At 35.8% G+C, this 27,966-nt stretch overlaps 2 protein-coding genes across 6 annotated transcripts; one reads left to right on the top strand and one right to left on the bottom strand.

The window, feature by feature from the left end:
- Positions 1-844: 844 nt before the first annotated feature.
- Positions 845-10,373, top strand: LOC106869442 (metalloreductase STEAP2). 2 transcript variants are annotated; one of them, XM_014915191.3, is made up of 2 exons: positions 845-1,554; positions 8,325-10,373. In XM_014915191.3, the coding sequence occupies exon 2, from the start codon at positions 8,358-8,360 to the stop codon at positions 9,747-9,749; it is 1,392 nt and encodes a 463-aa protein (XP_014770677.1). In that variant the 5' UTR covers positions 845-1,554; positions 8,325-8,357; the 3' UTR covers positions 9,750-10,373. The 2 variants fall into 2 exon arrangements, with proteins under 2 accessions (XP_014770677.1, XP_052823185.1); XM_052967225.2 differs by lacking the exon at positions 845-1,554 and adding an exon at positions 5,257-7,110.
- Positions 4,035-27,966, bottom strand: LOC106869443 (uncharacterized). Of its 4 annotated transcripts, none has more exons than XR_016241581.1 (5): positions 26,191-27,511; positions 23,827-24,049; positions 22,082-22,153; positions 20,539-20,651; positions 4,035-4,878 (listed from the first exon to the last, which is right to left on the bottom strand). XR_016241581.1 is itself a non-coding variant. In XM_014915192.3 (4 exons), the coding sequence occupies exons 1-4, from the start codon at positions 26,296-26,298 to the stop codon at positions 20,629-20,631; spliced, it is 426 nt and encodes a 141-aa protein (XP_014770678.1). In that variant the 5' UTR covers positions 26,299-27,966; the 3' UTR covers positions 18,973-20,628. The 4 variants fall into 4 exon arrangements, 2 of the variants coding, with proteins under 2 accessions (XP_014770678.1, XP_089207084.1); XR_016241580.1 differs by lacking the exon at positions 4,035-4,878 and adding an exon at positions 10,479-11,031 and having other exon boundaries at positions 26,191-27,154; XM_014915192.3 differs by lacking the exon at positions 4,035-4,878 and having other exon boundaries at positions 18,973-20,651; positions 26,191-27,966.

Here is a 27,966-nt window from a genome sequence, read left to right as displayed (position 1 = left end):
TGCGGTCCATGGGAAGAGCCGTTTTAACGATGCGTCCTGCCCCGCTCTTCGAAACGCCGGTGTTAAAACGGGGGTAGCTGATGAAGTAGAATGTTCTCTATGTGGCTTGTGTGTTTTCTCGTCTACGTTTTGTTTGCAATGTCCTATACTCATTTACTATTTGTTTATATATATATATATATATATATATATATCACAGCTGTGTTAGCAGCCTCCAAGAGAACAGAAAACACTAATATGTACTGATATACATATTCACACATACTGGCATGTACAGAAAGACACATAGATTCAATTATTTAAATCATGCGTGTACACACACACACACACACACACACACACACACACACATACATACATACATACATACATACATACATACATACATACATACATACATACAAATGCACTCACACATGCACGCTTAAATGGAATATTAATGAGAAGACATCATTAAAGAATAATTTTAAAAAAATAATGAAGTGTTACAAAAAAGAAATCACCGCCAAAGTTTGAATTTTGACTGTCATTGAAAAATATGTTGAATTTACCGACATGATGGTAGCGATGGAGTTGATGTGGCGGGGGTGGGGATCGGTGGCGTTATTGACGTTAGTTTTGTAATAGTGGTGGTAGTGGTGGTGGTTGTGGTGGTGGTTTTTCGATGGTGAGGGGGCTACTGTTAAGCGGGAGTAGAAGTGTTTGTAGGGCAAGTAAAGTTTCAGTGGGAGGGGTGAGTATGATGTGGCAGCAGCAGTAGTAGTAGTAGTAGTAGTAGTAGTAGTAGTAGTAGTAGTAGTAGTAGTAGTCGTGTGGGGTGGTGGTTTAGTAGTGGCGGCGGCAGGGACGATCTTGGAGATGGTGATGATGGTGATAATGGTGATGGCATCAAAGTGGAGTTGTCATGATTTGACATTATTAGTGTTTGCGGAAGTAGGGTTCTGTAGTATTCAAAGTGTTTTCAACTAAGGGCGGCGTTGAAGAGGAAGAGATTCTTTGTGACGTAGTTTAGGGTGACACGTGGGTTAGCAGGGAATTGGTGTAACTGATATAAAATATGTTTATAGAAGTAATAACATGATGCGGCGGCGGCGGTGGCGAAGATGGTAGGACTAATGATACTTAAATTGTGTACATTATGTAGGTGTATGTATGCATGCGCGTATGCATGTTTACATACGTGTGAGAAAGAAAGAAAGAAAGAAAGAAAGAAAGAAAGAAAGAAAGAAAGAAAGAAAGAAAGAAAGAGACTCTGAATGTGTGTGTGTGTGTGTGTGTGTGTGTGTTTATTTCACTCTGAAACATACACATATACACATAATTTGATTTCCTGTTAGACTGCAATTTATATAACAACCATACACGTTAATTCAGAGAACTCCCATATTTTTCAATAACAGCTGAAAGGATTTCAAAACTGGTTTCACACAGTAGACCATTAATGCAACCCTAAAAATATTTCTGAATAGAGAATTTTTTGACTTCGTTTTGTTTTTTTTTTTAAGAAAAAAAAAAAGGCCTATAATATTTCACTGAAAATATCTGCAACTTCAGGTCAGTTTGATTTTTATGATTTAAAAAATTTTACTGTGCTTTTGTTTGATATTGGATTTTGTCATTTTGCTATATTTTATTGGCAAAACAAAGCAATTTCTCAAAAAAAGGAGATTTGTGAAGAAGCAAGAACTGTATCAGAGAAGCGGTCCCTAAACATTTATGCACTACGGTCTGGTTTCGTGCAAGACAATTTTTCTACAGGTTGTGGCGGTGGCGGGGGTCACGCGAATAACAAAACACAGCAAAGCTTATAATATATAATTTAATAGTTATATATATATTATCCTTTCTTCTATAGGCACAAGTCCTAAAATTATTGTGGGACGGGCTAGTCAATTACGTCGATCTCAATACTCCACTGGTACTTATTTTATCAACCCTGAAATGATGATTGGCAGTGTCGCCTTTGGTGACATTTGAACTTAGAATTTAAAGGTAAACGAAATGTCGCTAAGCATTTTTGTCCGGCATGCTAACGATTCTGCCAGCTCGTCACCTCAGTTATTACTCATGTATAATGCAAATGCAAATATTATTTAGTATATTATGCATTTTGATTTTACTCTTATTAGATTGTGCGGCCCAGTATCAAAAGTGATCCACGGCTCGGCACTGGTCCGCAGCCAAAGTACTGGTCCACAGCCTGGTGGTTGGAGACCCTTGTGTTACAGAAGAGGAGTATAGTAGATTGAATCAACGCCAGTATCTGACTGGTACTAATATTGTCCACTCCTGGAGATATAGAAAGGAAAAGCATAGCACAAATATTCTTATTAGTGCGATCAATAAAATTGGTCATATTTTATGTAGAAGTGGTTGAAAAGTTGATTATTTCACAACACACACACACACACACACACTTAGATGCATTCACATTACCAAGTACACATATACATTACCACAAATACGCTTTTTTTAATCTTTTACGGCCATGCTGGTACACCTTGAAGGATTTTAGTCGAACAAATCGATCGGGGTATTTTTGCCGAACCACTAAGTCATGAGAACGTAAACGACCCAACACAGGTTTTCAAGCGGCAGTTGGGGACTGACACGAACACACACACAGATAGATAGATAGATAGATAGATAGATAGATAGATAGTAATATATAATTTAATTATTATATATATTAGGCTTTCTTCTATAGGCACAAGTCCTAAAATTATTGTAGGACGAGCTAGTCAATTACATCGATCTCAATGCTCCACTGCTACAGATTTCTTTCTGTCCCCGTCTTCGGACTCCGGGCGTCCACTTGTCTTCGCCAAATTGGGATGAAGGCATCGCAGCTGAAGAAAGGCTCTTGTGAGATAAAACAGCTGATGCAGATGATATATCTGGCTTGAGGAGTTCGTTTATTCTCTTATTATTTTACTTATTGACTGCGGCGAAGCCAGCATCCTGCTTCAAAGGATTTAATCAATTAAATCGAACCCCAACACCTAGCTCTTTAAGTCTGGTGCTTATTCTATCGGTTTTCCTCGTTACAGGAATTTAAACAAATCAACACCAGTTGTCAAGTGTACGCACTAGCACATGCATACATATATATATCGATAGACTTCCGCACAGTTTCCGTCACCAAAATACATTCACAGGTATTGATCGTCATGGGGATAAATGTTGCGAAGGAGGACTGAACCTGAAATCATGTGTCCACAAAGTGAACATCTTACCACACAGCCATGCCCGCGCCTTTTGTGGGTGGGTGCTTTTTACTATGTGCGTGCTTTTTTGTTTTTGTTTTGATATAATGAGACATCTGTTTTGTTTGAGCCAAAACTAAATATTTTGACATTTCACAAATGATTAAAAGAGGAGGCACCTTTGACAGTTACTTTGCTGCAAAGTTCAAATTTATGAAATAATATTTCCTACACTGTGGTTATGAAAGTAAAACAGTGGTTCGCAATTTTTTTTTTTAAACTTTGTGAATCAAATGGAATCAAATGGAATCAAATGAAAATATTTGCAGTGCACTTTGAATGAGCAGACAGACAACAGTTACTCTTTTACTCTTTTACTTGTTTCAGTCATTTGACTGCGGCCATGCTGGAGCACCGCCTTTAGTCGAGAAAATCGACCCCAGGACTTATTCGTTGTAAACCTAGTACTTATTCTATCGGTCTCTTTTGCCGAACCGCCAAGTTACGGGGACATAAACACACCACTATCGGTTGTCAAGCGATGTTGGGGGGACAAACACAGACACAGAAACATATACACCCGCATACATATATATATATATATATATATATATATATATGCATATATACGATGGGCTTCTTTCAGTTTCCATCTACCAAATCCACTCACAAGGCTTAGGTCGGCCCGAGGCTATAGTAGAAGACACTTGCCCAAGGTGCCACGCAGTGGGAATGAACCCGAAACCATGTGGTTGGTAAGCAAGCTACTAACTACACAGCCAATCCTGTTTACAAGTCAAACATTTAAAAAAAGACGATGTAGAAAACTGTTGTTTTCCTACTTTATTAATAAAACACTTGCAATAAAATTATTAATATCAGGTTTTTCAAGATTACAAACCAGTATAGATTATTTTTAAAGCTTTGGATACGTTTTTAAAAATTTGTGGGCACCTAGAAACCGACTGAGAGCTACTGTGCTATGCTATCGTCTGTTAATTAGTCGTTTTCCCACCAGTTTGTAGTTGATTAAATGAGGTGAAAGAAAAAAGCAGTGCTAATTCCCACCGATGCAATCACAGTGCTAAAAAACAAAATGAAACATATGTCCGTTTCTCTTCTAGGTCATAACTGATCCCACAGCTAAGGTGTCGAGGTAGTGTATTTCAATGGATTTTTTTTTTTGTTTTTTTTTGGTGGGGAGGGGATTTAAACGTAGTTTCACAACTAAATAAACATCTGAAAATATGTAAAAATTCACAGCTCTAATTAATATATTTTAACTTTTCGGGAAAGTATCGAAAATCAACTTAGCTTACTTATTGACTTCTGTAATATATCAGTTTTTGATGAGTCAACAAAAATTTGTGTTGGTATGTTTATGTATATGCATGTGTGTACATACACACACACACACACACACACACACACATACATACATACATATACGCGCGCGTGCACAAACATGTGCGTGCATACACACACAGGCTCGCGCCCACACAAAATGCGAGTTCTCATAGTCGTTTGAGCATCAGATAGAGTTCGTTCCGGGTCCCTGCACTTTCAGTTGTAATCTCACCGAAGTCAAGTTTGCCTTTCATGCTTTTGAGGTCGATAAATCAAACAGCAGTCTAGTATTAGGCCTGATTCTTCTCATTTACTCTCTTTATCTCTAGAAATATAGAAAAATCGGTTTTAATCAGATCTAAAGAAGGCATTTAAAAGACATTCTGTTTCTCCCAAGAGTGCCCTTAAGAAGAAATTATATATATATATATATATATATATATATATATATATATATATATATATATATATATATATGTATGTATGTATGTATGTATGTATGTATGTATACGTAGATAAATAGATAGATAGATAGAGAGAAAGAGAAAGAGAGAACGCTGACAGAGTTGTCAGAGGCCTCTTCACATTCTAATTCCGAATCCTGCCTAAGTTATCTTTGCTTTTGATCGTTCTGAGGTTGGTAAAATAAGGATTAATTAGGAAATGGAGTTGATTATATTCAACTTTTCCCCCCTACAAAACTTGAGGCCATATACCTATGTTAGAAATCAGTATTACATAATATACAAAGGCGGCGAGCTGGCAGAATCGTTAGCAGCGCCGAGTGAACTGCTTGGCGGAATTTCATCAGTCTTTACATTCTCAATCCAAATTCCACTGAGGTCGAACTTGATGTTCATCCCTTTGGGATCGTTAAAATAGATATCAATCAAGCAATGGTGTCGGCGTAATCGTCTAACTCCTGCCTCCGAAATTGCTGACCTTGTATCATAATTTGAAATCAATATTATATAATATACAAGTTTTTTTTCTTCTTCTCCCACTCTCGTGTCCTCCTCTTCATCTTCTACTCCACCTCCTTTTTTTTTTTTACAACCTCATATCATTGTTTGATACGCAGACCCATAATAGATGTTGTTCTGGCCTTGACCTCCTCATCTTTTACACCCGGCAGAGGGTCTGGACTACATTATGTAATACAAGTTCGTGAGTGATTTCGCTGCTATTTTTAACCGAACAAGCGAGCGTGTAAAGGCTTCTCGAAAGCCTTACAGTTTATTAAATTTAAATTAAAGATCTGAAGAATTAGAAGTCTTAGGATTTGTGGCACTATATCAACATGGCCAAAGCCAATTGGCTGACAGTAGTAAAATAATATAAAATAATATAAAGATAGATAGAATATATGCATTGGCTATATTCAGTAAAATCAATTGGAAGACAACATATTCAAACGAGATAATTCATGTAAAATATTTCAGTATACTTTTAAAATTTAAACTGTGTTGTTATTTTTTAACACCAGACCAGTCCTGAGTCTGAAGTCCTCCAATCAAATGTACCTGCAATTATACTACCTAATGTGTCTTTACCACTTTTAGGACGCCGGGGTGTGATTTTAGGGATATTTGGTTACTATCCTACCAAACTGGATGACAACGTATTGATTCTCACGTTGCTTTAAGTAATTAGACGAGTATCTGATCAATACCGATCATGGAACTGTAGAATTAGTGAGACTTACCTACTAGATGTTAATTCAATATTTAGAGTTGTGACTATTGTAGAATACGTACCCGTAGCCTTTATACATATGAGGTATACAGCAGATATCAAAAACTGGCACTCCGTCGGGTACGACGACGACGTGTATTGATCCGACCAGTCGACCCGACCAACGGAATAGCCTATTCGTGGAATTAACGTGCAAGTGGCTGAGTGCTCCACAGACACACATACCCTTAACGTAGTTCTCAAGGAGATTTAGCGTGGCGCAGAACGTGACAAGGCTGGCCATTTGGCTTACATATATTTTTGCCAGCTGAATGAACTAGAGTAACAAGAAATAAAGTGTCTTGCTTAAGGACCCAACGTACCGCCGGGAACCGAATTCGCAACTTTACGGTCGTAAGCCGAATACGCTAACCACTAAGCCACGCACGTTCAAAAAAGATATACACAAAACACAATTCACTCTGTACATACTCTAAACAGAACCACCCAATGGACTGACAACACATACTCTTATATAACTGACACCCGATTCTATAGCACGAACAAATCACACTAAAATACAGTTTCCACCCAACATCATGCAACTCACACGGCACAAAGTCTACGCAATCAACATCCAACATTATCATACAACTCACACACCACATAGAAATCACGAACACTACTCAACTCTACACAACATACGAAACACTAAAATAACACCAAGCACAACAAAAGAAATCCTACAACAATGCTAAGTTGACGTAGCGTTCAAACACATCTGTTTCATCTCCAAAAATTGACAATGCCGCATACATTTGTGAAACATGGAAATGCATTCGATGGTGCCGTTGGAACTCACATAAAACTGATAAATATAATAGTAAGTAATGCATTAAATAATTGATTTATCTGATCATTAGTGATCAGACGTCTGTATCGATACTTCATAAATCTTACTGAATGTTTCCTCACAGCTAAAGTAAACGGAGGTATAGAATAAGCATTAAATAAACTATTTTGCTAAGAAAGAGAACAAAACGCTTCAAGTGGATTTTAAATCACGAACTCTGAGCAATTTCAATGTCTTATCCACTTGTTTAGAAGATGTGAAGATGACGATAGCAACGGGAAAATGAAAGAGGAGGTTCGAATCACGCCGGGTTCACCAAATGTAACAAAGGCTGTAGTAGTCGGCAGTTCAGCAGTACAAGGTGAATGACAACAATGATTGATCGTGTCTTGTACGAAAATCTGCTCGCAATAAAGAGAAGTCATACAGCGTGTGGAAGCGAAGGAAAACTGACCGCTGATGTTCTCTCAGAGTTCCTATTTATATTTATGGGGAAAAACTGAATGTATGTTCGTGAACAAAGGAATATATACATATATATATAGGAGTGGCTGTGTGGTAAGTAGCTTGCTTTCCAACCACATGGTTTCGGGTTCATTCCCACTGCGTGGCACCTTGGGCAAGTGTCTTCTACTATAGCCTCGGGCCGACCAAAGCCTTGTGAGTGAATTTGGTAGACGGAAACTGAAAGAAGTCCGTCGTATATATGTATATATATATATATATATATATATATATATATATATATATATGTATGTGTGTGTATATGTTTGTGTCTGTGTCCCCCCAACATCGCTTGACAACCGACGCTGGTGTGTTTACGTCCCCGTAACTTAGCGGTTCGGCTAAAGACCCTGATAGAATAAGTACTAGGCTTACAAAGAATAAGTCCTGGGGTCGATTTGCTCGACTAAAGGCGGTGCTCCAGCATGGCCGCAGTCAAATGACTGAAACAAGTAAAAGAGTAAAAGAGTAAAAGAAAAAGAGTATATATATATCTTATCTCTCAAACCTCCAAATGACCGTAGAATTCTAACTCAGACAAAGGAATCGATATAAGTTTGACAGGTGGCCTCATAAATTTCCCAGTATTAACGCCGAAAGAAAAGCAAAGATCTCGCAGGGAAATCTAGGTTAAGGTTTCGATTCTTGGCTATAAATCTAATAAACGAGCTCTTACAACTCTATCGCATGTGTAGTACTACATCTAATTTGTTTACCGTTTTTTTCTTTTTTTCTTTCAGATAACTCTTTCTTACTCAACTTCCAGCTGAAATATGGATTCTAAGAAAATAAGCATTCTTGGCACAGGAGATTTTGCTCGAGCATTCGCTTTGAGAGCTTTCAAGTGCAACTATGATGTGATCATGGGAAGTCGAGATCCTTCAAATCGTTCCTTAGAAGTCATTGACAGCTATTTCTCAGATATAGAGGTCGTTGATATTGATAGTTGTATAAAACATTCTGATATGGTTATTGTTGCCATTCGACCGCTTCACTATTCAACATTGTCTCAGTTTAAGAAACAACTGAGAGGAAAAGTAGTAGTTGAGGTTTCAAATGACACCATAGATAAAGAAATATCTAATGCTGAACAATTGTGTGAATACACGGATGCACGCGTCGTGAAGGGATTTAATGTTCTGTCATCTTGGGCCCTCCTGTCGGAAAGTTTTGGTGGTAGTAAAAACGTTTTTATTTGTAGTGATGATGTTGAAGCTAAAACAAAAGTGATGCAGTTAACTCGAAATATTGGTTTCACACCCATTGACAGAGGTATGCTGCGTTCTGCTCGTGATATTGAACATAGTGTTGCTAAAATATTTCCTGAATGGATTGCGCCAACAATTTTTGCGTGGGTAACGTTTTTGCTATTTACACTATGGTCGATTGCTAGAATGTTTATGAGAGAAACAATGGACTGGAGTTCTTTCCCACTGAGACGTTTCAACCCAGCAGTTTGTACCACAGCCATTTTCCTCCTAGCTTGTTGCTATCTACCGGGAGAGCTGGCGGCATTTTTCCAGCTCTATTACGGTAACAAAATAAAACGATTTCCTAACTGGTTAGATCGCTGGTTGAAATCACGAAAACAAATAGGTCTGTGGGCATTTTTCTTCGCCACATTTCATATGATTATATCAGTTCTGATATTGGCTTCCGGTAATCCTCACAATTTTTTCGTAGTTGCGAAATACAAAGAATATGACTTAGAAGGAAATATTACTGTTAAAGTTCCTGACCGCTATTCATTTTACAAGCATGGCGAAATTATGTTATTGGCCGGTGTTGTCACATATTTATCTATGGCCATTTTAGCTGTTTCTACGATACCTTCCATATTAGAACGTTTGAATTGGCACGAGTTCGCTCTAATACAATCTTACCTCGGCTACTTTACTTTAGCTGCTGGTATTGCACACGTTCTAATATACGGGGCTCCTTGGTGGATTACTTTGACAAAACCATTCGTTTTGTTTCGATCTTTTACTTTTATTTCCAGTATACTTCCACTTACTGTTATTTTTTTCAAGATTATTTTATTACTACCGTGTGTGTTTTGGCCTCTTCGGCAAATACGTGCTGGCAATGAAGCCAATTTTCTTTGGCAAAAAAAGAAAAAATCTAAGAAATATTTTATTAATCACGAAGCAGTCACTTCAGTTTAATGGCAACAACAATAAAAGCAGAATTAACTAAGAGACTTTATTCCATATAGAGCATAGATATGTAAGGGTTATAAAATTGTCTGCATGTAATCATGGTAGATTCAGTGAGTAGATTACGCTTATACAAATAAACGCCTTAGTATGCATGACTTCAAAATCTTTGTTCATATCACGACTGTATTTACTCATCATGTTGTCGAAATAAATCTTAAAATAATCATTTGAATTATACGGAACGAGCTATTGGGCTGACTGGACATTGAACCTGTTTTGGTGACAGCACTTTTTAGCGCTGAAGGCAATCATACATACGCGTGCGCGCACAGAACTATACAAATAGAAAGAGTGAGAGAAGAGGAGAGTAACAGAGACATCACAATTTATTAACGGAATATGATTGATATTAACACTTTCCCCTCTTCTCATACGCATAGGAAAATATGCTCATACGCATAAACAGAGAGAAACATTGAAACGTCTGATATCAAATAAGTCAGTATCGAATCAGCGACGCCTAATAAGTGGCCCCAAAATGACTGTGCCAATAAGTCTCATACCCTAAATATATTAATTATATAAATGATGTACATATCGTGACGTTTTATATTAAATGTATTTCTTTTCTAATGTTGTCATGTTTTGCTTACATTTAATCTAAAGACCTAACCCTTTTGTTCTAACGGAAGTTTTTTTTTTTACGGTCTTTCAAATCATCAGTGTTCTTCAGTTAAGCTAGTATCTGTTTTAAAGATAGCTGCGTCTGCAGATGATAGAAAGACCCCCATCATATAATAGCATTTTAGAACATTTCTATTTTTCATCGTATTTAGCTTTGAACGTTTGTTATTATCTTTTAAAATGCGATACGAAAAGAAAGAAAGAAGACGTGGCTGTGTGGTAAGAAGCTTACTTCCCAACCACATGATTCCAGGTTCAATCCCACTGCGTGGTACCTTAGGCAAGTGTCTTCTACTCAAGCTTCGGACCGATCAAAACCTTGTGAGTGGTTCTTGTAGACGGAAGCTGAAAGAAGCCCGTCGTATATATATATATATATATATATATATATATATATATATATATGTATATACTTATGTATGTGTGTGTGTGTGTGTGTGTTGGCACCCCGCCATCCCTTGACAACGAGTGTTGATGTGTTTACATCCACATAACTTAGTGGCTCGGCAAAAGAGACTGATATAATAAGTACTAGGCTTACAAAGAATAAATTCTGGGTTCGATTTGTTCGGTTAAAACCCTTCAAAGTGATGCTCCAGCATGACTGCAGTCAAATGATTGAGACATGTAAAAGAGAAAAATAGAAAGAGATGAAATGATATAACAGCATTGTTAATGACAAGGGATCAACCTCGATATGAATTATAAAAAAAGTATATGCGCGAATTCTGAACACCTTTAACGTAAGCGTAGACAGTGATTGTTTTAGAATTGAATTATCAGTTTATATTATGAGTTTGGAATACTTATTTTGACGTTTTGAAATATTTCTTTGTTATTCTATTATTTTAAAATAATTAAACACTAAAGTTCTGTAGTGACTTCATTTAGGCATAGAGTAGATTCGAATCTGAATCTGCCAATTTCCTTTAACATTTCAACAGCACTTTTCTCACACAAAAACAACAGTAACAACAGTTATATTTAACATATGGCTTTGCCAAGCCGATTTGTCTTTGCCACTTGACCCTTCTAACTTTTTGTATGCGGCGAAAAGTTGAATTGAGATAACAGTCGACCCCGCAAAGAATATCCTTTGTTCTCTGCAATAAACTTTTTTCTTTTTTTTTTAGCTAGTTTTGTATAGTTATAAATACAAGAACTCCGTAAGCAGAATCGCAGAAGAAATAGTTCTGCCTGAGGACGTAAGGCTGCGAGTGGTGGTGGAGGGTAGGCCGCCCATATGCTACGCATGTGGAGAGACAGGCCACATGAAGGTGAAATGCCTCCAGAGAGAACAACAGAAGGAACAAACTGAGAAGCAGGAGAGTGCCACCAAGTGGTACAAGTCGAGGCAAAGGAGACAAGAACGGATGAAGAATTTACGGTAGTAAAAGAAAGAAAGAGAAGTGATAGAGTAAGACCTCCGCCAGAGATGCAGAAAAAGAAGAAAGAAACGGTAGAGAAAGAGGTTGTGAAGAAAGTCAGAAGGAAGGAAGATAAAATGGTGGTTGACAAGGAGATCGAAAAGGAACTTGAAAAGGAGCTCGAAGAGGAGTTGCAGGAGGAGACAGCAGCAAAGACATTGATTGTACCAATAGAGGAGGAGGATTCAGGAGAACAATTATACGAGGGTGAAATGGAGAGACTATTCATAGTGGAAAGAGAAAAGGTACCAGCAGTGAAGCAGGAAAAGGGAAAGCAAGTAAGAAAGCCCAAAAAATATCGATGGAATTTTGTGACATATGCGAAAAACAAGGAAACGGAAAATAATGAAATTTAAGTCTATCATAAGGGTGAAGCTGCCCACAGACGTGTATTCGGAGAATGTGAAGGCCATTGTGGTCGACAGGGAGAAATACAACAGGCTGAGAGATATGTCTGGAGGGGGAATTGATCCGCCAGGAGTAGCGATGGAATTCGATGAATTGCCACCAGTAGTAGAACTGAAAGATCTCGAACCTTTTATGAAATACTAAAACCAGGAAAAAAGTAAGTAAAATTGTTTACTGGAAAAAAAGGAAAAAATAAAAAATAAAATTGTTTTATTTAAAAAAAAAAGAGAGAAAAAACTATAAGGAAACAAACAAAGGAAAATGAACGATTGTAAACAGTGTATTAAACGTTCAAATGGTACTGCATGGGAATGGGGCCCATGTAGCCATTTCATTTTCATTATATGACATCTTCATTTTCATTCGTTTCCTGTTTTTGTCCCCACTGTGATGTTCTGTCTGTCCTTGTAGTGTCCCCTCTGTGTTATGGCCATAGTGCCAAATAAAGAAAAGAGTTAGTGAGAACCGAGCTGGCTGACCGGCTGAACGAAACACCGTCTCTAAATGAAAAGGCACAGAGAGACAACTATGGTAACTCACCAACGAAGCAGTTGTTTCGTCCCACCACTCTCACTTTCACTAGCTCACTTTCTCTTCTTTACAACATTACCCTATTTCTCTCTGTGGTTCACTACTACACAATGACGAGAACACAAGCATACCTATACAAGAAAAATCTACGATATTTCTCTTTACTTCGCAAGCTTTACGAATTATATTATACCAGCCCTTCGTGGTTTGGCTATATACATACAAAGTGACTGTAAAAATATTTGTTTACAACTTCGTCTTCATAAACATCATCCACACAACAAAACCATTACATTTGGATAACCACTCAAGACGAATTGGGTATCAACCATTACAATTGGTGATCACTGACTACCAACACATATCCTAACATATACCGTTATAGTTCTATAGTAGATTCTAGAGCACACCGCACAGAATAAGTTTAAATAATGATGATGTAAGGAAACATTAAGATTATTACCAAGTTATTTCTATATGCCGTACACACTGCGCTTGTCTTTATAAACTACTTCCCCCATTTCAGTTAATACATAAATATGAATTTTCAACATGGTCATTTTCTCCGCAGCAATCATAAAGTGGTAAATTAAATAAACTACTTACAATCTAAATATTTTAAAAAACAGAATAACATAAGATCTCAAACCAGAATTTTAGTTGAAGAAATTGCTTGAAGACAACAAATTAGTCAAAATCATGTCTTTACATAGAAAAGAGATATTGTATGCACCTGATACAGTAAATAAGGTTTGAAGGAATGCAAGAGAAGTTCCTAATGCAGAGGGTGTGCTGGTTAGATCCAGTGAGGGAAGTGGTGTTGGTAATGAAAGGACATGGTGTGGCAACGGGGTCTGGAACAAAGGAAGGATCCGGGTTGGTTGGGAATGAAGCGGTGGGGGGAGCTACGGATCAGCTGATTGCGTAGGTGGCGGGCAATATTGAAGGAGGGCAAGGGAAAGTTGGGGAAAATAGGGAGGGTGGTGAGATCTAGCTATAGACGACGGAAGTCCCGCAGGCGGAGGAACTGGGAGTAGCGAATGGCCCGTTTGGTGTGGGAAGGGTAGGAGGAGGAAAGTTGAGGTAGTGGTAGGAGTCCGTGGGTTTATATATATATATACATATATATATATATATATATATATATATATATATATATATATATATATATATATATATATATATATAAGTTCAAAAAAGGAAAAAGACAAAAAACAACAACAAAAATCAACAACGTGAGGACGTGATACAGATTGTGTTACTAGACGCTCGGGAAAGGAAAGAGAATCCAAGAGAGTTAGGGGTTGAGGATCCAACCGACTAAGGGATAATATCTATCCAATATACTGCTGGGAGGGTACCCAATTATTGTTACACTAGTGTTATACCAAGTGCAATAAGTGGGTGCGGCTAAAAGGATTTTTGTTACCCTAAATTTATATAGCAATAAGAAAATGGAGGGGAATATTAGGTACTCATCAACTTGCAGACACTGTATTCCGTCTGCAAGTTGATGAGTACCTCATATTCCCCTCCATTTTCTTATTGCTATATAATATATATATATATAATATATATATATATATATACATATATAAATGGAACAAAAACGCAATAGAGGACAATAAACCATTCGGACAAATAGACAATACAAAGGCAGACAAGAGAAACAAACATTTAGAAGGACAGGCCCCAAAAAAAAAGATGGGTCATTCGTGGACTCCTTTCCTCAGTCAAGTACCAGAAATCACAACCGTTTCGGACAGTTACACTTGAGACGGTTCGATCTGGTTGCTCTTAAAAAAGTTTTAAGCGAAGAGCATATATATATATATATATATATATATATATATATATATATATATACACACACAAATATATTTATACTCTTTTACTCTTTTACTTGTATCAGTCATTTGACTGCGGCCGTGCTGGAGCACCGCCTTTAGTCGAGCAAATCGACCCCAGGACTTATTCTTTGGAAGCCTAGTACTTATTCTATCGGTCTTTTTTGCCGAACCACTAAGTTACGGGGACGTGAACACACCACCATCGGTTGTCAAGCAATGTTAGGGGCGGGGGGACAAACACAGACACACAAACATATACACACAGATACATATATACATGTATATATATACATATATATATATATATATATATATATATATATATATATATACATATATATATATATATATATATATATATATATATATATATATATATATATATACATATATATATATATATATATATATATATATATATATATATATATACGACGGGCTTCTACCAAATCCACTCACAAGGCTTTGGTCGGCTTGAGGCTATAGTAGGAGAGACTTGCCCAAGGTGCCACGCAGTGGGAATGAACTCGGACCCATGTGGTTGGTAAGCAAGCTACATACCATACAGCCATTCCTGCGCCTTATATATTTATATGTATATATGTATGTATGTATGCATTGCTTTTTATAGTGCTTGAAAATAAAAGAGGAATGAGTTTCTACATATTTTTCTTTTTGCTACTTTGCATGGTATAATATTTAATAATCCAAAGGCGTAGGCGAGGGTTTAAGAAACGAAGTGCTCACCAGCTGAATGTTTATCTGTTCTCTTTTTTTTTTATAACTAATTTCTAGACTAAAATTTATCTATTTATCAAAGCAATCTTGAAACTAATCTCGCTTATTACTAGTCTAATACTTTGTAGTTAAGTGGGGATTTAACATATTTAATGCATCGTGCCAAAATATATTTAATTAATCAAAATCATATCCTAATCAGCTTAACTATGTCTAAAATTGTGAAAATGAGCAAAATTATATATAGTTGGAATTTTATTGGTGAAGCAGAAACATTTTCATCACCTTCTGATAGTCCAAAAATTGCCATTGTAAATGGTGCTTGTCCAAAAGAATCTTCGGACATTAAGTACTGACATCGATCCTGAACAACAATCTAAAGACAGATTTTGACAAGTTTTTTTTTAAATCTTTGACACTCACAAATCTGGTTCATCAATGCATGAAGAACCCCAAAAAGTTAATGTTACCGTGTGCGTAGATACTGACATGGAGACCATTTTGGATTTTCGAATTGGCCGGCATAAAACTGATAATTTGTGCTAATCTCATTTTTTTCTGAGTCGAGAAAACCATTGGTGGTATCATTAGACTTCTGATTCTAACAATTGCTACACTTTCAGGAATTCTAGTTTTCCAGGAGGCTACGTTGCAAAACAAATATTCAGCACACTTCCTCTGACTTATGGACTCTTCCTTTAATGTACCTAATCCATGTTTCCAAGAACAAGAACTCCACTGGCAGTTTTCTAGGAGCTGATCAAAGCCATCCGGAAATCTGGCATGAATTTTAGGGCAATAATCTATTTGTCACAAAGAATGACATATAGTGTGTGTCCCTTAGTGCAGACTATGCTTGTGAATTACTAAATAGGATAATAAACACTCTTGGATAATTGATATTGCCAATAATTCTAATGCACGGCAGTGCTTCACCAGAAATATCATGCCTCACAAGAGAGTTTAAAGGACAGTTTAGTACAGCTGCTCATGAATAGTTAAAATACTATATGATAGGACCAGGTACAGACAAGAAGGAGCATGATGCTACCAGCAATATCAAGGCTATACTGAGTCATGAGAATCCTTTTGATGCAAAAAGCATCAACTTAACAACTTCATAATCCACAGATTTTGAACGTCGATGAAACGACATGTTCTTGTCATCACTTGTCAAAGTCTGTGGATTATCGGGGACTCTGAATACAAAACTGTATGGTTGAATTATGCTTGTAGCCAGAGTGAAGTGAGACATCGATCAGAAGAATGCAGGGCATTGTTTGTCCCAGATAGATTTATCCATTCATATACTGACTTACTGAATCTCACACGTTGCATTGAAAGGCTGGTAAAATAAAAACAATGAAACCCATCACTATTTACAAACACCAGCATCTAAGTAACTTATTGGTGAAGCAGAAGCATTTTCATCACCTTCTGATAGTCCAAAATTGCCACTGTAAATGGTGCTTGTCCAAAAGATCGTAGAGAAACTTCAGACAAGTACTGACACCGATCTTGGACAACAATCTAAAGACATAGATTTTGACGAGTTTCTATTGATCTTTGACACTTACAAATCTGGTTCATCAAAGTAGAAAATAAGAGAGAAACGATTACAAGGCAAACCTTATTCAACATCAGATTGCTGACGATGCAAACAAGTACAAAGCAATGGGATACATTCTATCTCACCAAAAGACAAAAACCGGTTTAACGGACTATTTCGTGCAAGCAGTACTCAAAAATAACTTCAAAAATGAGTCATCACATTATTAGCAACAACCCACATAAGAAGCAATCATGATATGTAGTTTCAAGATAACAAAATGAAGAAACTGATACATTTATGATCTGCTTAGCAGCAGCTGAAGAGCAATACTATCCTGAGTACTTCAGCCTATATAGCGATATCTGAGTTTTGACTGCTGCGCATTACAACAAACTCTGCAAACACACTATGTTATGTATGGCTTGAAATATGTTGGAAAATGAAGTGTGCTGGAAGAAGACAAAGGATCAGTGTTACTGGTATTCTAGGCATTCATTGATGCAGCGTTGGGAAATCCCCTGGAGTAGACAAAAAACAATTGGTTTCAACAGTACATGAAGGTTGACTAGGACTTCATCTCAGCATAAACGGAAGTGACAAAAGATGGTTATCTAACTCAGGGGATGAAAAAGGTTCATTGAGCAACTTTGCATCCTTAATGTGCAAATGACATCTATATAACAAGTATTCCTGATTTAAGGTGATATCTGTTTTGCAAACATCTGGTGGAAAGGAGTAACTTTCCACCTTCAGTTGGTGCTCTTGGGGAGCACATTGAATGTGTGTGTATCTGAAGTAGAGTGTGATGCTAAGCCACTTTGATGAGCAACATTTTCACACATGATTATTATCAAAATTACCTTGACGACACACTACCTAACACCATATACGTATGATCATACAAAAGACACAGCAAAAATGACGCGGATTGTCACGCTAAAAATCACACCCAGAACAATGATAAAGTTGCGTAAAAATATATTCTGGAGTGATACAGGTCTTGTAAATGCTGCGTATATAACTTATAGTTCAAACCTATAATAAGACTGCTTCCTTGCTTCATAAATCTATACATATAACTTCAAAAGACTTGCAACATGTTTTATATAACACTCTTATGTCGCAAATATAAACACAATGATTTATTGGTTTCTTAATTTTCTATAATCGTAAGCACTGTTCTGTGGCCTTTATCAATTCTCTGACCCAGAAAATATAGGATTGGCATAAATAAGTTTTCAGATTGACTAAAACACCAGATGGCACGAAATATGTATTTTGAGGTGACCATATCCAAATTCCAAAATGACAGTGTTGCAGGTGTATGCAAATACCAATATTGGTCTTCAATTTCTCCGTGCTCTGGTGATTCGAAAAATGTTCAGGTTTGCTATTTGCCAAAAACTAAAAAAGGGTGAGAGAAGGAAAATGATAAGGAAGGGAGACAACTCCCAAATACACTTTGCTCGGAATGAGCATGCGAGTATGCAGTGAAGAGTAAATTTCATCTTTTATTACCATGCTCAACTTTTCTTTTTGCAGAAAGCAAATTATCCTTTACGTTATATTTATTTTTAATTTTAACAAAACTGTGTGAAAGCAGTAAATCCTAGATTTGAATCAGGTTGTTAATTCATAACAGATCTGCTAAGTTCGGTTTAGAAACTGAACTGTACCAGATTGCAAATTTCGGCGAAAAGAGTTGTGTTCTATCGATTTACTTTAAATAACTTTTTGCTATATAAATCAAGCATAAAGAATTTAGTACTTCGTCTAAAAATACAATGTAGTGTCAGAATACGAAGTCACGGGGTTTTGCTAAGAAGTTGGAACTGCACTAACTCAACCATCGCAAACATATCTTGCAAATAGAATAGAGATTCGTGATCCGTATGTTCGACATACTAAACACAGATCCATGTGTCTACATTTAATTCACTATGTCACCATCACAGTATAAAGACAAGTTAGGCTTTGTAGAGAGAAATAAATTGATTTCATTGTACAAATTCTCATAATAATTTTGACACAAAGAGCAATTAATTTACATTACATTTTATTTACTAATACAATTAGTGCTTCTTTGAATCTTTGAAGGCCAGCATCCTGTTCAGTGCCAATAATATCAGCTCGTTCAAAAACTTAAATCAAACCGTTTAACTTCTCTGTCAGTTCGATTAGGATTAACAGCATAAAAATGTGAACACTATTTATTTCAAGGAAGTAAAATTACATCACATCCTCACTTATTGACCATCTCAAATATTAATAGATCCTTCAATGTACAAAGTATCAATACACATTTTAAGACTCGACTTCTGCAATCTCCCATGGAAGCTTCAAGTTATTATCATAATTTTTTATAAAAAGACGAAGTATTTTTCGTGGAGAAAGTGTAAAGTCAGTTGAATTAATCCCATATATTACTAATATATATTTGATTGGGCCGAGAGCTGAAATGCCATATTGATCTCGGTGATTTTAGAAGTCGTAACTGAAAAGCACAACAATAAATGTTCTAGTTTCCATTTAATTCGGTCGCTTTCCTGTCTCAACTCCCTTCCCTGCTCGTGGTATCCTCAACATGACTAAAATGTATCAAAGGGGTGTAACCTTTGAAGTCTTTAATTAATTCAGCTTAAAGTGGCTGTTACTGCACAATAAACTCCACTAGATAGACACCAAAAGAACCTTAATTTATATCCCTTATACCAAGGATTCTCAACCATATTTTTATATCTATGAACCCCTTTGAAATACTATTTTAGTCAGGTGGACCCCCATAGTCATTCGATACTTAAAAACTAGTTTCATAGAAACTTCTCTCAAAACTCTCCTATTTTGTTTTCCACACATTGACATGCGTAGGTTGAACTATGTAAAATGCTAGAGAAAGAAACCTAGCTGTTTCTTGTAATACATACCTAAATATACATCTAATGCAAAATTTTTTCAGGGGCCCTTAAAATACGATTGTGGATCCCCAGTTTACTATTTTGCTGCATGGACCCCCCAAAATCTTATATGGACTTTCATGGGCCATATGGATACCCTTCCAAATTTACCGCTTGATCATTTACATTGATTTAATCCTAAATTTATTGCACGTACACTGAGAATATAAATTATATTCCAGGCACGAATCTTTGCATGGGCGGAATTAATGAAATCTGTTACGCAAATGATAATATGAGAATGAAAATACTTCCCGTATTTTCTTATATCACTACGCTGAGTAAACCTACGAAAAAATAACAGGAGAAATATTTTTAACAAAATCTTAACAATATGAAAGTGAATGGTAAGAGGAATGTTTATGTGAAGAAAGTAAAGGGTAGTGGTTTTTACTCATTATTTTATTTATGTTTTACATTAGACTTTATACTGCATAGAAAAGAAAACTCCACCATGGTTGCCACCAAGAGACCAATATAACTATGAAAAGTTCGTGTACAAATATAACTGTTTCAATTAATGCTCATGAGTAGATACTCCCACATATAGATGTGTGCAGGATTACATAGACCAGAGATTCATTTTATGTTCACACTGTTCGAGAGAAAACACAAATATCTAAATACATCTGATCTTTGACAAATACATACGTCCTCTTCCATCATCATCTTTCTTCTGCAAATTTTCGTTCATATCATTAACAACAACATCAATTTCTTTACTGCTGCAGTATCTTGAAACTAAGTGACGGGGTCAGGAATTACTGAAATTGAATATGTTTATATACTTATTTATTTATTTATTTATTTATTAACTTTCATTCAATTATTTAATTCATATAAACATAAAATACTATAGGCATATATATGTCAAGAAGGATACTGGAAGACTAGGAGTTGTAAGGGGGGTTTTGATAGCAAAGAATGGAATAGCCAAAGAGAAAACAATACAAACAGTAGGTGCTCATAAAACTGTTACCTGCATTAAGCGCAGGTGATACCGTGAGCTTATTTTATAATATGAAATATAAATTGATTAATTAACTATAGTAATAATCCTTTCTACTGTAGGTACAAGGCCTGAAATTTTGGGGGAGAGGACTAGTCGATTACATCGACTTCAGTATGCAACTGGTACTTAATTTATCGACTCCGAAGGCATGAAAGACAAAGTCGACCTCGGCGGAATTTGAACTTAGAACGTAGCGACAGACGAAATACCGCTAACCATTTCACCCAGCGTGCAAGCACTGTCAGCTCGCCGCCTTAATAATAATAATAACAACAACAACAACAACAACAACAACAACAATAATAATAATAATAATAATAATAATAATAATAATAATAATAATAATAATAATAATAATAATAATGATAATAATAATAATAATAATACAGTTTTCGTTTCTCATCAACATTGAAAACCTTGCTGGATCTCCGTTTCACTTCAGAAGAGTACTAGGTTTTTAAATATTCATATATCGTTTTCTCTTTCGCTCGGCCCACTGATGACTCTTTGTACTAATAGAATCGTAAGCAGGAATTAAAAGACTGGGTAAAATCATTTGTTTACTTCTCTTTCATATACAATAAAAGTATAAATACGTTTTTAAATTCTCTTTTTCTCAACAAATTTCAGATCGTCATTTAAAGAATATGTTTATGAAATGCCATTTTACTGTTATTGTTATTACTATTTATACACGTCAATTGCTTGACGTTTCAGTGATTAGACGGGTGGTCAACCATATTGAGTTATCTTGAAGAGGAAACAGTCGGTTATAACTGGTACTTATTTTATTGACCCCCGAAAGAATGAAAAGTAAAATAGACATCTTGAGGAATTAAGCTCGGAACATAAAATTAAAAGGAATGAAAAGAATAAAAGATAATGCAACTGTAAGATATCACACAGATACTTTTGTGAAGTGGTTGCTGTCTATTTTCAAGACAAAACTAAAAGACAATTTTTTTCGCTGTTCGTATATACTACTAGGCTGAAAGCGATTGGTCACCCGGCAAATGCAGTTTACACAGTAAAAATTACGATAAGTTTTTCATTAACCTACACAGTAACAGATAAAATTATGTAACACACGAGTATAACACTTCAAGCTGGTTTGTTTTAAAATCATTTATAGTAAAATAAAAGTTATTTGCAGTAACTGTTTTGGAAGTGAACATAACTTACGTGTTGTCAAAGAAATACCACTCTTGTTGACAAAATCGGAATTAAAGGATCCCTTCGTTTCTGATTTATCTGCTGCAAATACAAATATTTCAAAATTAGATGAAATTTTTACAACTGAATGATAAAGAATTTTAAACATTTTGATTTGAAGGTTTCAGGAAAGAATCGCAAGATGGATTCTTTAGGCCAAGCCAACTGGTAGGAAACTTTGGGGTAGACCAAGAACGATTCCCATAGGCTCAAATTGGTCAAGCTTGAGGATCAAGCCAGAAAGTGTAATGACGGTTGTTTCTGATAGGACCCTATGGAGGAGGTGTCTGAGAGCTTTATCACACACACACACACACACACACACACACACACACACACACACACACACAACACGACCGTTCCAGGAATATTGGGCGGAGAAAATGGATGGACGATTTGGAATCTCAAGATTCCAAATCGTCCATCCATCAGTCGACGTTGATGATCCGGAATAAGCTCAGATCAATCTGAAAGTAAGTACTCCTCCGGCCAATGGAATTCAGTATCACTCGCTAATTCGTTAATCCTGAGGAATTTAAACGCTTGCTCAATGACATCCTTTTCGTGGCTAGGTGGACTAAATCGTTTAAGAGTCTTCGCCATGAACGCTGTACGGCGACAGGAAATGCACTGTTATCCCTTCGGCACGTAGCTCTATACACTTTCAGCTTAACTCCCTAATTCCAAACGATTTTCATACTATTAATTGTTCAAGTAAGACAGTGGTAATTTTCTCTACCACCAATTGATATCGCATTCTACAATTATTACTTTATTCTAATGCAGGGTTTACTTTTGGTTCCCCTTCGACTTAAGAGAACTCAATTATACTAGGGAGTTGGTAAACTGATTACTTTTATTCCTAAATAAAATCATGTATACATTTCTTGCGAGAGAAAAGATGGTGATATTGATATTCAACAAGATAAACGTCTATTTCAATGTGACATAATCATAAGTCAGAGAAGGGAGAGCAACATCACTTCTCTGTCACGTCCATTGATGAAAAGTTTAAATGGTTTCGGTACTTGACCTGAATGTTATTTTACCATCACTTGCTCCTAAAAGTATACGGCTCTAAATTCCAATATTAGACAAGAGGAATAGACCTAAGGTAAGGTAAAGGAAACCATGTCATAAAACAGAACACTTCTTCAATCTTTCCAGCTCGTTGCAAATAGCTAACTTTCATTACATACGCAATTGCGACGCTACCACCTACAATTCTACGATTCAGTGGAGGATAAAAACATTGATATTCTTTATTATAAATAAAGATTTGTATGTCTAACCTTAACTGAAAATGCATATTTCCAATATATCAAAGATGAAGAAAACATTTCTTAACAAACAACTCTTTCGACACCTTGCAACTCTTTCCCTCCTCATTAAACTAATTATAGTCAAATTAATATGTATTTCAGTAATATCTATTTCAAATTTTGACACAAGGGCAACAGTTTTGGGGGAGGGAGTAAGTTGATTACGTCAATCCCAGTACGCAACTGGTACTTGTTTTATCGATCCCGAAAGGATAAAAGGCAAAGTCGACCTCGGTGGAATTTGATTTGAGAACGTGAAATATAGACTAAATACCGCTAAGCATTTTGCCCGGCCTGCTAATGATTCTGCCAGCTCACCGCCTTATGCACTTCACTAATGCTAAGCTATCTTAGCAATACAAAAATGCAGTAACGTTAACATAATTAACTAACCTGTAATGAGTGTGATTACGACACCCAACGCAGCGATCATGCCAAGGAAAACGAGAATACATGAAATGATCCAAAGTATTCGGCCACTTTTTTGCAGGAATAACTTTCTTGAGTCACTGTAAGAACCTCTCCCAAGATCGGCCTGGCTCTCTTTAAATGACGAATAAGGTTCAGCATAATCATATGATTGTCCAGAGCCCAAGCTGGGGTATTTTAAAGGTAACTGTAAAAAGTAAGAAGAATTTTATGAAAAATATATTTGTCGGAATTTTTCTTTGAAATAATTTTACGTTCGTTTTCTGTTGACAGAAATCTAAACATATTGTTTGAGTAATCTTTATAACATTATGCACGTAACCGGAAATTAATGAGTTCAGTAGTTATGTAATGACAAAATTATGGTAATTACAGAATTCAATGATAATTTCGATAAAAGTATATCATAAACAGAAAAATATTTTCCTTTGTTGATTATCGTTACTTTATTCATTATGTTTTCCTTAACCATCTTCTTGTTACCTTTCCTTGTAACACGATTTTTGTCCTTGGGTAGCAACTATTATTTCCTCTTTGCTTACCCTTAGAAACTATGAAAATGGTTAATATTTCCTTCAAACTTTGCTTTTGTCATGATATTTATTCAAATCTTAAAGAATCCCTCTCAATACGTGGCTATGATGCTTCCCCACTACTTCTACTCATGATCAGAGATGCACGTATGCGCTGTCAATAAGAGACATGCTCAAATGTTTAAAGTCAAGCAACTGAAAAGCAAATCTGTCGTATTAAGCAGAATATTTGTTGTAACGATATTTCTGTTTCAGCAACTCAGCGTTGAATCTGTTTGAAATGTATTGGAAAATAGGTGAGTTTCAAAACATTGATGTCCTGGTCATAAAAGCAAAGTTTGAAGAGAATAGTAGTCATTCCCTTTGATTTCTAGATAGAAGCAAATAGGAAATAACACTTACTGACCGAACAAAAAAAATCTAAAATTTTGTTACATAGTGTTATTAAACAACCCAGATCTATTGCAGACGATATTTTATTAAAAACACTTTCCTTGAGCAAATAAATATTCAAATTATTTATGTTTGTAATACTTCCTAAAGAGGACACTGGGAACTCTTTCTCTCGTAAGCATTTGATGGACATTCACGATGCAACATCCAACACTTGTTGGCCTGATGAGTCATCTTCCCTGGTCTTCTTTCCATCTCCTTTATATCTTGATGAAATCAGTCCCCTGCTATTCACACCCACCAGACTTTCCAGAAATAAATTCAACTGGGCAAGTAGGAAATTAACCTATACCATAATCCTAAACTACAATCTTAAAACCTTGAGCTATACATCTCAACAAGTTGCAGCTTGATACATCTTTGGAAACAGAAGAGAGTCGAGGAGATAAAAATGGAAAGCATTTTTGTGTTATCAACTTCTCTGATATTTAAAACAGTTCTGAAAGAATGTTCGTAAAAGGTCAAATATGAAAAAGTCACGGCCTGTTGCGTATGAGGAGTAGGATGAAATAGAGGAGGAGGAGGAGGAAGAGGGGGGGCTTTAAAAAAGTAGAAATTTTGAAAAACTATTTTTACTGGTTTGTAATTAATCATTGAAACATATTTTTTTTTTTATCATAGTTTTAAAATTCGGACAATCCGAATCCGCCATTTGTTTCCACTTATAATCTCAAAATAATTTTTAAAATCATTCGAAATCCAAATTCAAAATGTTAAAAATAAACTCGTCCATGCGCACGGCCTATTATCGATTCTGGATCGATGCATGCCATGTAACTGGTCATAACCTTTTGTAGTTTTGGATATTTTCAGAAATTTTTGCGAATTTGTGCTCTACAAATTCTATCTCGTACGATTATGCCAAGAGACTTGTTGGATTAAATTTTTTTCATCCCCCACCATCCATAAATCCTTACAGATGATCAAATTAGACTTAATCCGTATCGATCATACAGGTACTGGAGAGCCTATGATTGCAGGGATTTATCCAGAGTGATTTTTAAAGTATGTAAAAGATAATTTATTTTAATAGCACACTTTTCTGTTAATAAAATGTTTTCTTATATACACGCGCGCACACACACACACACACACAACATGGTTTAATCAGACCGACCTGGATCTAAACGACAGCAAATCTAGAGAGAAAAACCACTACTTTTTGCATTTAAATAAAAAATAAACTGCAACAGAAGTTTAATAGCAAATTGTTATTTTTAATCATTTTATCAACCACAAAAACAAATAACATTCAACAATACAACAGCTGAAACCTAAAATATAAGTAGTTTGAGATATTTTTTTTAAAATTACTTGTTTTCAACAAAGAAAGTTTTCTTACTTTTTTGGAAACAAACTCCTTGTAATCCAGAAACCTTTCATTACTGAAAAAGTTAATCCATTCTGGTGGTTCTATTGACCATACAGGTTCTGTTTTTCTTTCACTCATAGCAAGACAGCTAATAAATTGTTGTGAAGATTGTTGTAGTTTCCTTTCTGCTCTGATTATTTGAACAAAAAATGTTTAATACAAACACTTATTGTTCTGTCAGTTTTGTTATGTGTAAGGTTTCATGGGGAAGAGACAGTCTGTGATAAAAGAGTGATCACTTGATCAGTTATGTCTTCTTTTTATTTCTACTTGAATTACCCGGAGCTTGTTCAATCCACTGAGAATATGTTTCAAAGATTTATAGTGTGACTCATCAAATGCTTGAATGCTAAAAAAGAAATTCCAGAAACGAGAAGTCTGTTTTTGAAGGTATGATTAGACTTATTCACAAATACCACTTTTTCTCTGGCTTCAGTTCAGCTGGACGAAAGTTTAACCTTCCACTTTTCAAATACATCAGTTGAAAGAACCTCAAAAAACAAACTGTGACTTTTCATCATAATCCAAACCAATTTTCAGTTTTTCAGGGGAAATTGAGAACGCTAAAAAGTGTACGGTTAAAACATTTATATTTCGCCCAAGAAAAACGGAATGAACGATCAGATCAAAAAAAGACGGGAAATAACAGTTTACCATGTAAAGGAACAATTATTTCGAGATTTCAATGAATTTCATGATTTCAATAAAGTTTTCCTGGATTGTCCATAAAACTCACTAAAAGTGATAATAGAATAGATTTTTCAAATTCGACTTAAAAAAAAATTAAAAATTAATGAATAAAAATTAAAGTTAAGATATTAATAAATAAATAAAAAAGAATTCTTTCAATAATTATTTTTTTTTAACCATCAACATAGATTTGAGCATCTTCATGCCATTGTTTTGGTACGTGTGTATGAATGTATGTATGTGTGTTTTTGGCATTCAGCGCGTACAATAACAGCCAAATAAGGTTGCTCACACAACATTGCTCACAAGTAGTATGAGTAATAACACAGAGGTTTTATCCGAACTTAAAGTAAGCAATTTAACAGTAATAAATCAGCTATGACCCATGATGACACTACCTTCACTACCACCACCACCACCACCATCATTTAAGGCAACAGTAGCGAACAGCAATAAGTAGCATCGACTATAATAACAATATGAACAATAAAAGAATAAAAGGTAAGATAGAGTAAAGGTAATTGTGAATTGTTACAAGCCCCGCAGGAGGTGAAGTGGCAATAGATAAGGATTTGATATTTCAGGATTTAAATGCTTATGACTACTATTATTAATCAGTCCCTGGGTGAGATGTGAACAACAAAAGTGTGAATGGTGGGGGTGGAGGTGGCGGGACGGGGGTATAAGCTGTATATAACAATGAACTTCATAATGAGTACATGTACATTGTTTCTGAATATTTCAGTCTCCTCTACTAACCTTTGCTCTCAGTTCCACTTTCAGACCACACACACAAACACATGTATGTGTGTAAGTGTGTGTGTGTGTGTGTGTGTTTGTATCTGTGTGTGTGTGTGTGTGTGTGTGTGTGTGTGTGTGTGTGTGTGTGTGTGTGTGGTTATGTATACATATATATATGTTTGTATGTGCATATGCAACCTAAAGGGTTTTAACTTCTATTTTTTGCAATATAGGTGCTATTCAGCACCCTCAATTACAATTAGTGACGATTAAATTTTTCCTTCATGGTTCTATATTGCACCTAGCTGCTTATTT

Source organism: Octopus bimaculoides, chromosome 4, assembly GCF_046866305.1.
Source record: "Octopus bimaculoides isolate indiv1 chromosome 4, ASM4686630v1, whole genome shotgun sequence".
NCBI lineage: Eukaryota > Metazoa > Mollusca > Cephalopoda > Octopoda > Octopodidae > Octopus > Octopus bimaculoides.
This window is presented reverse-complemented; position numbering and strand designations above follow the sequence as displayed.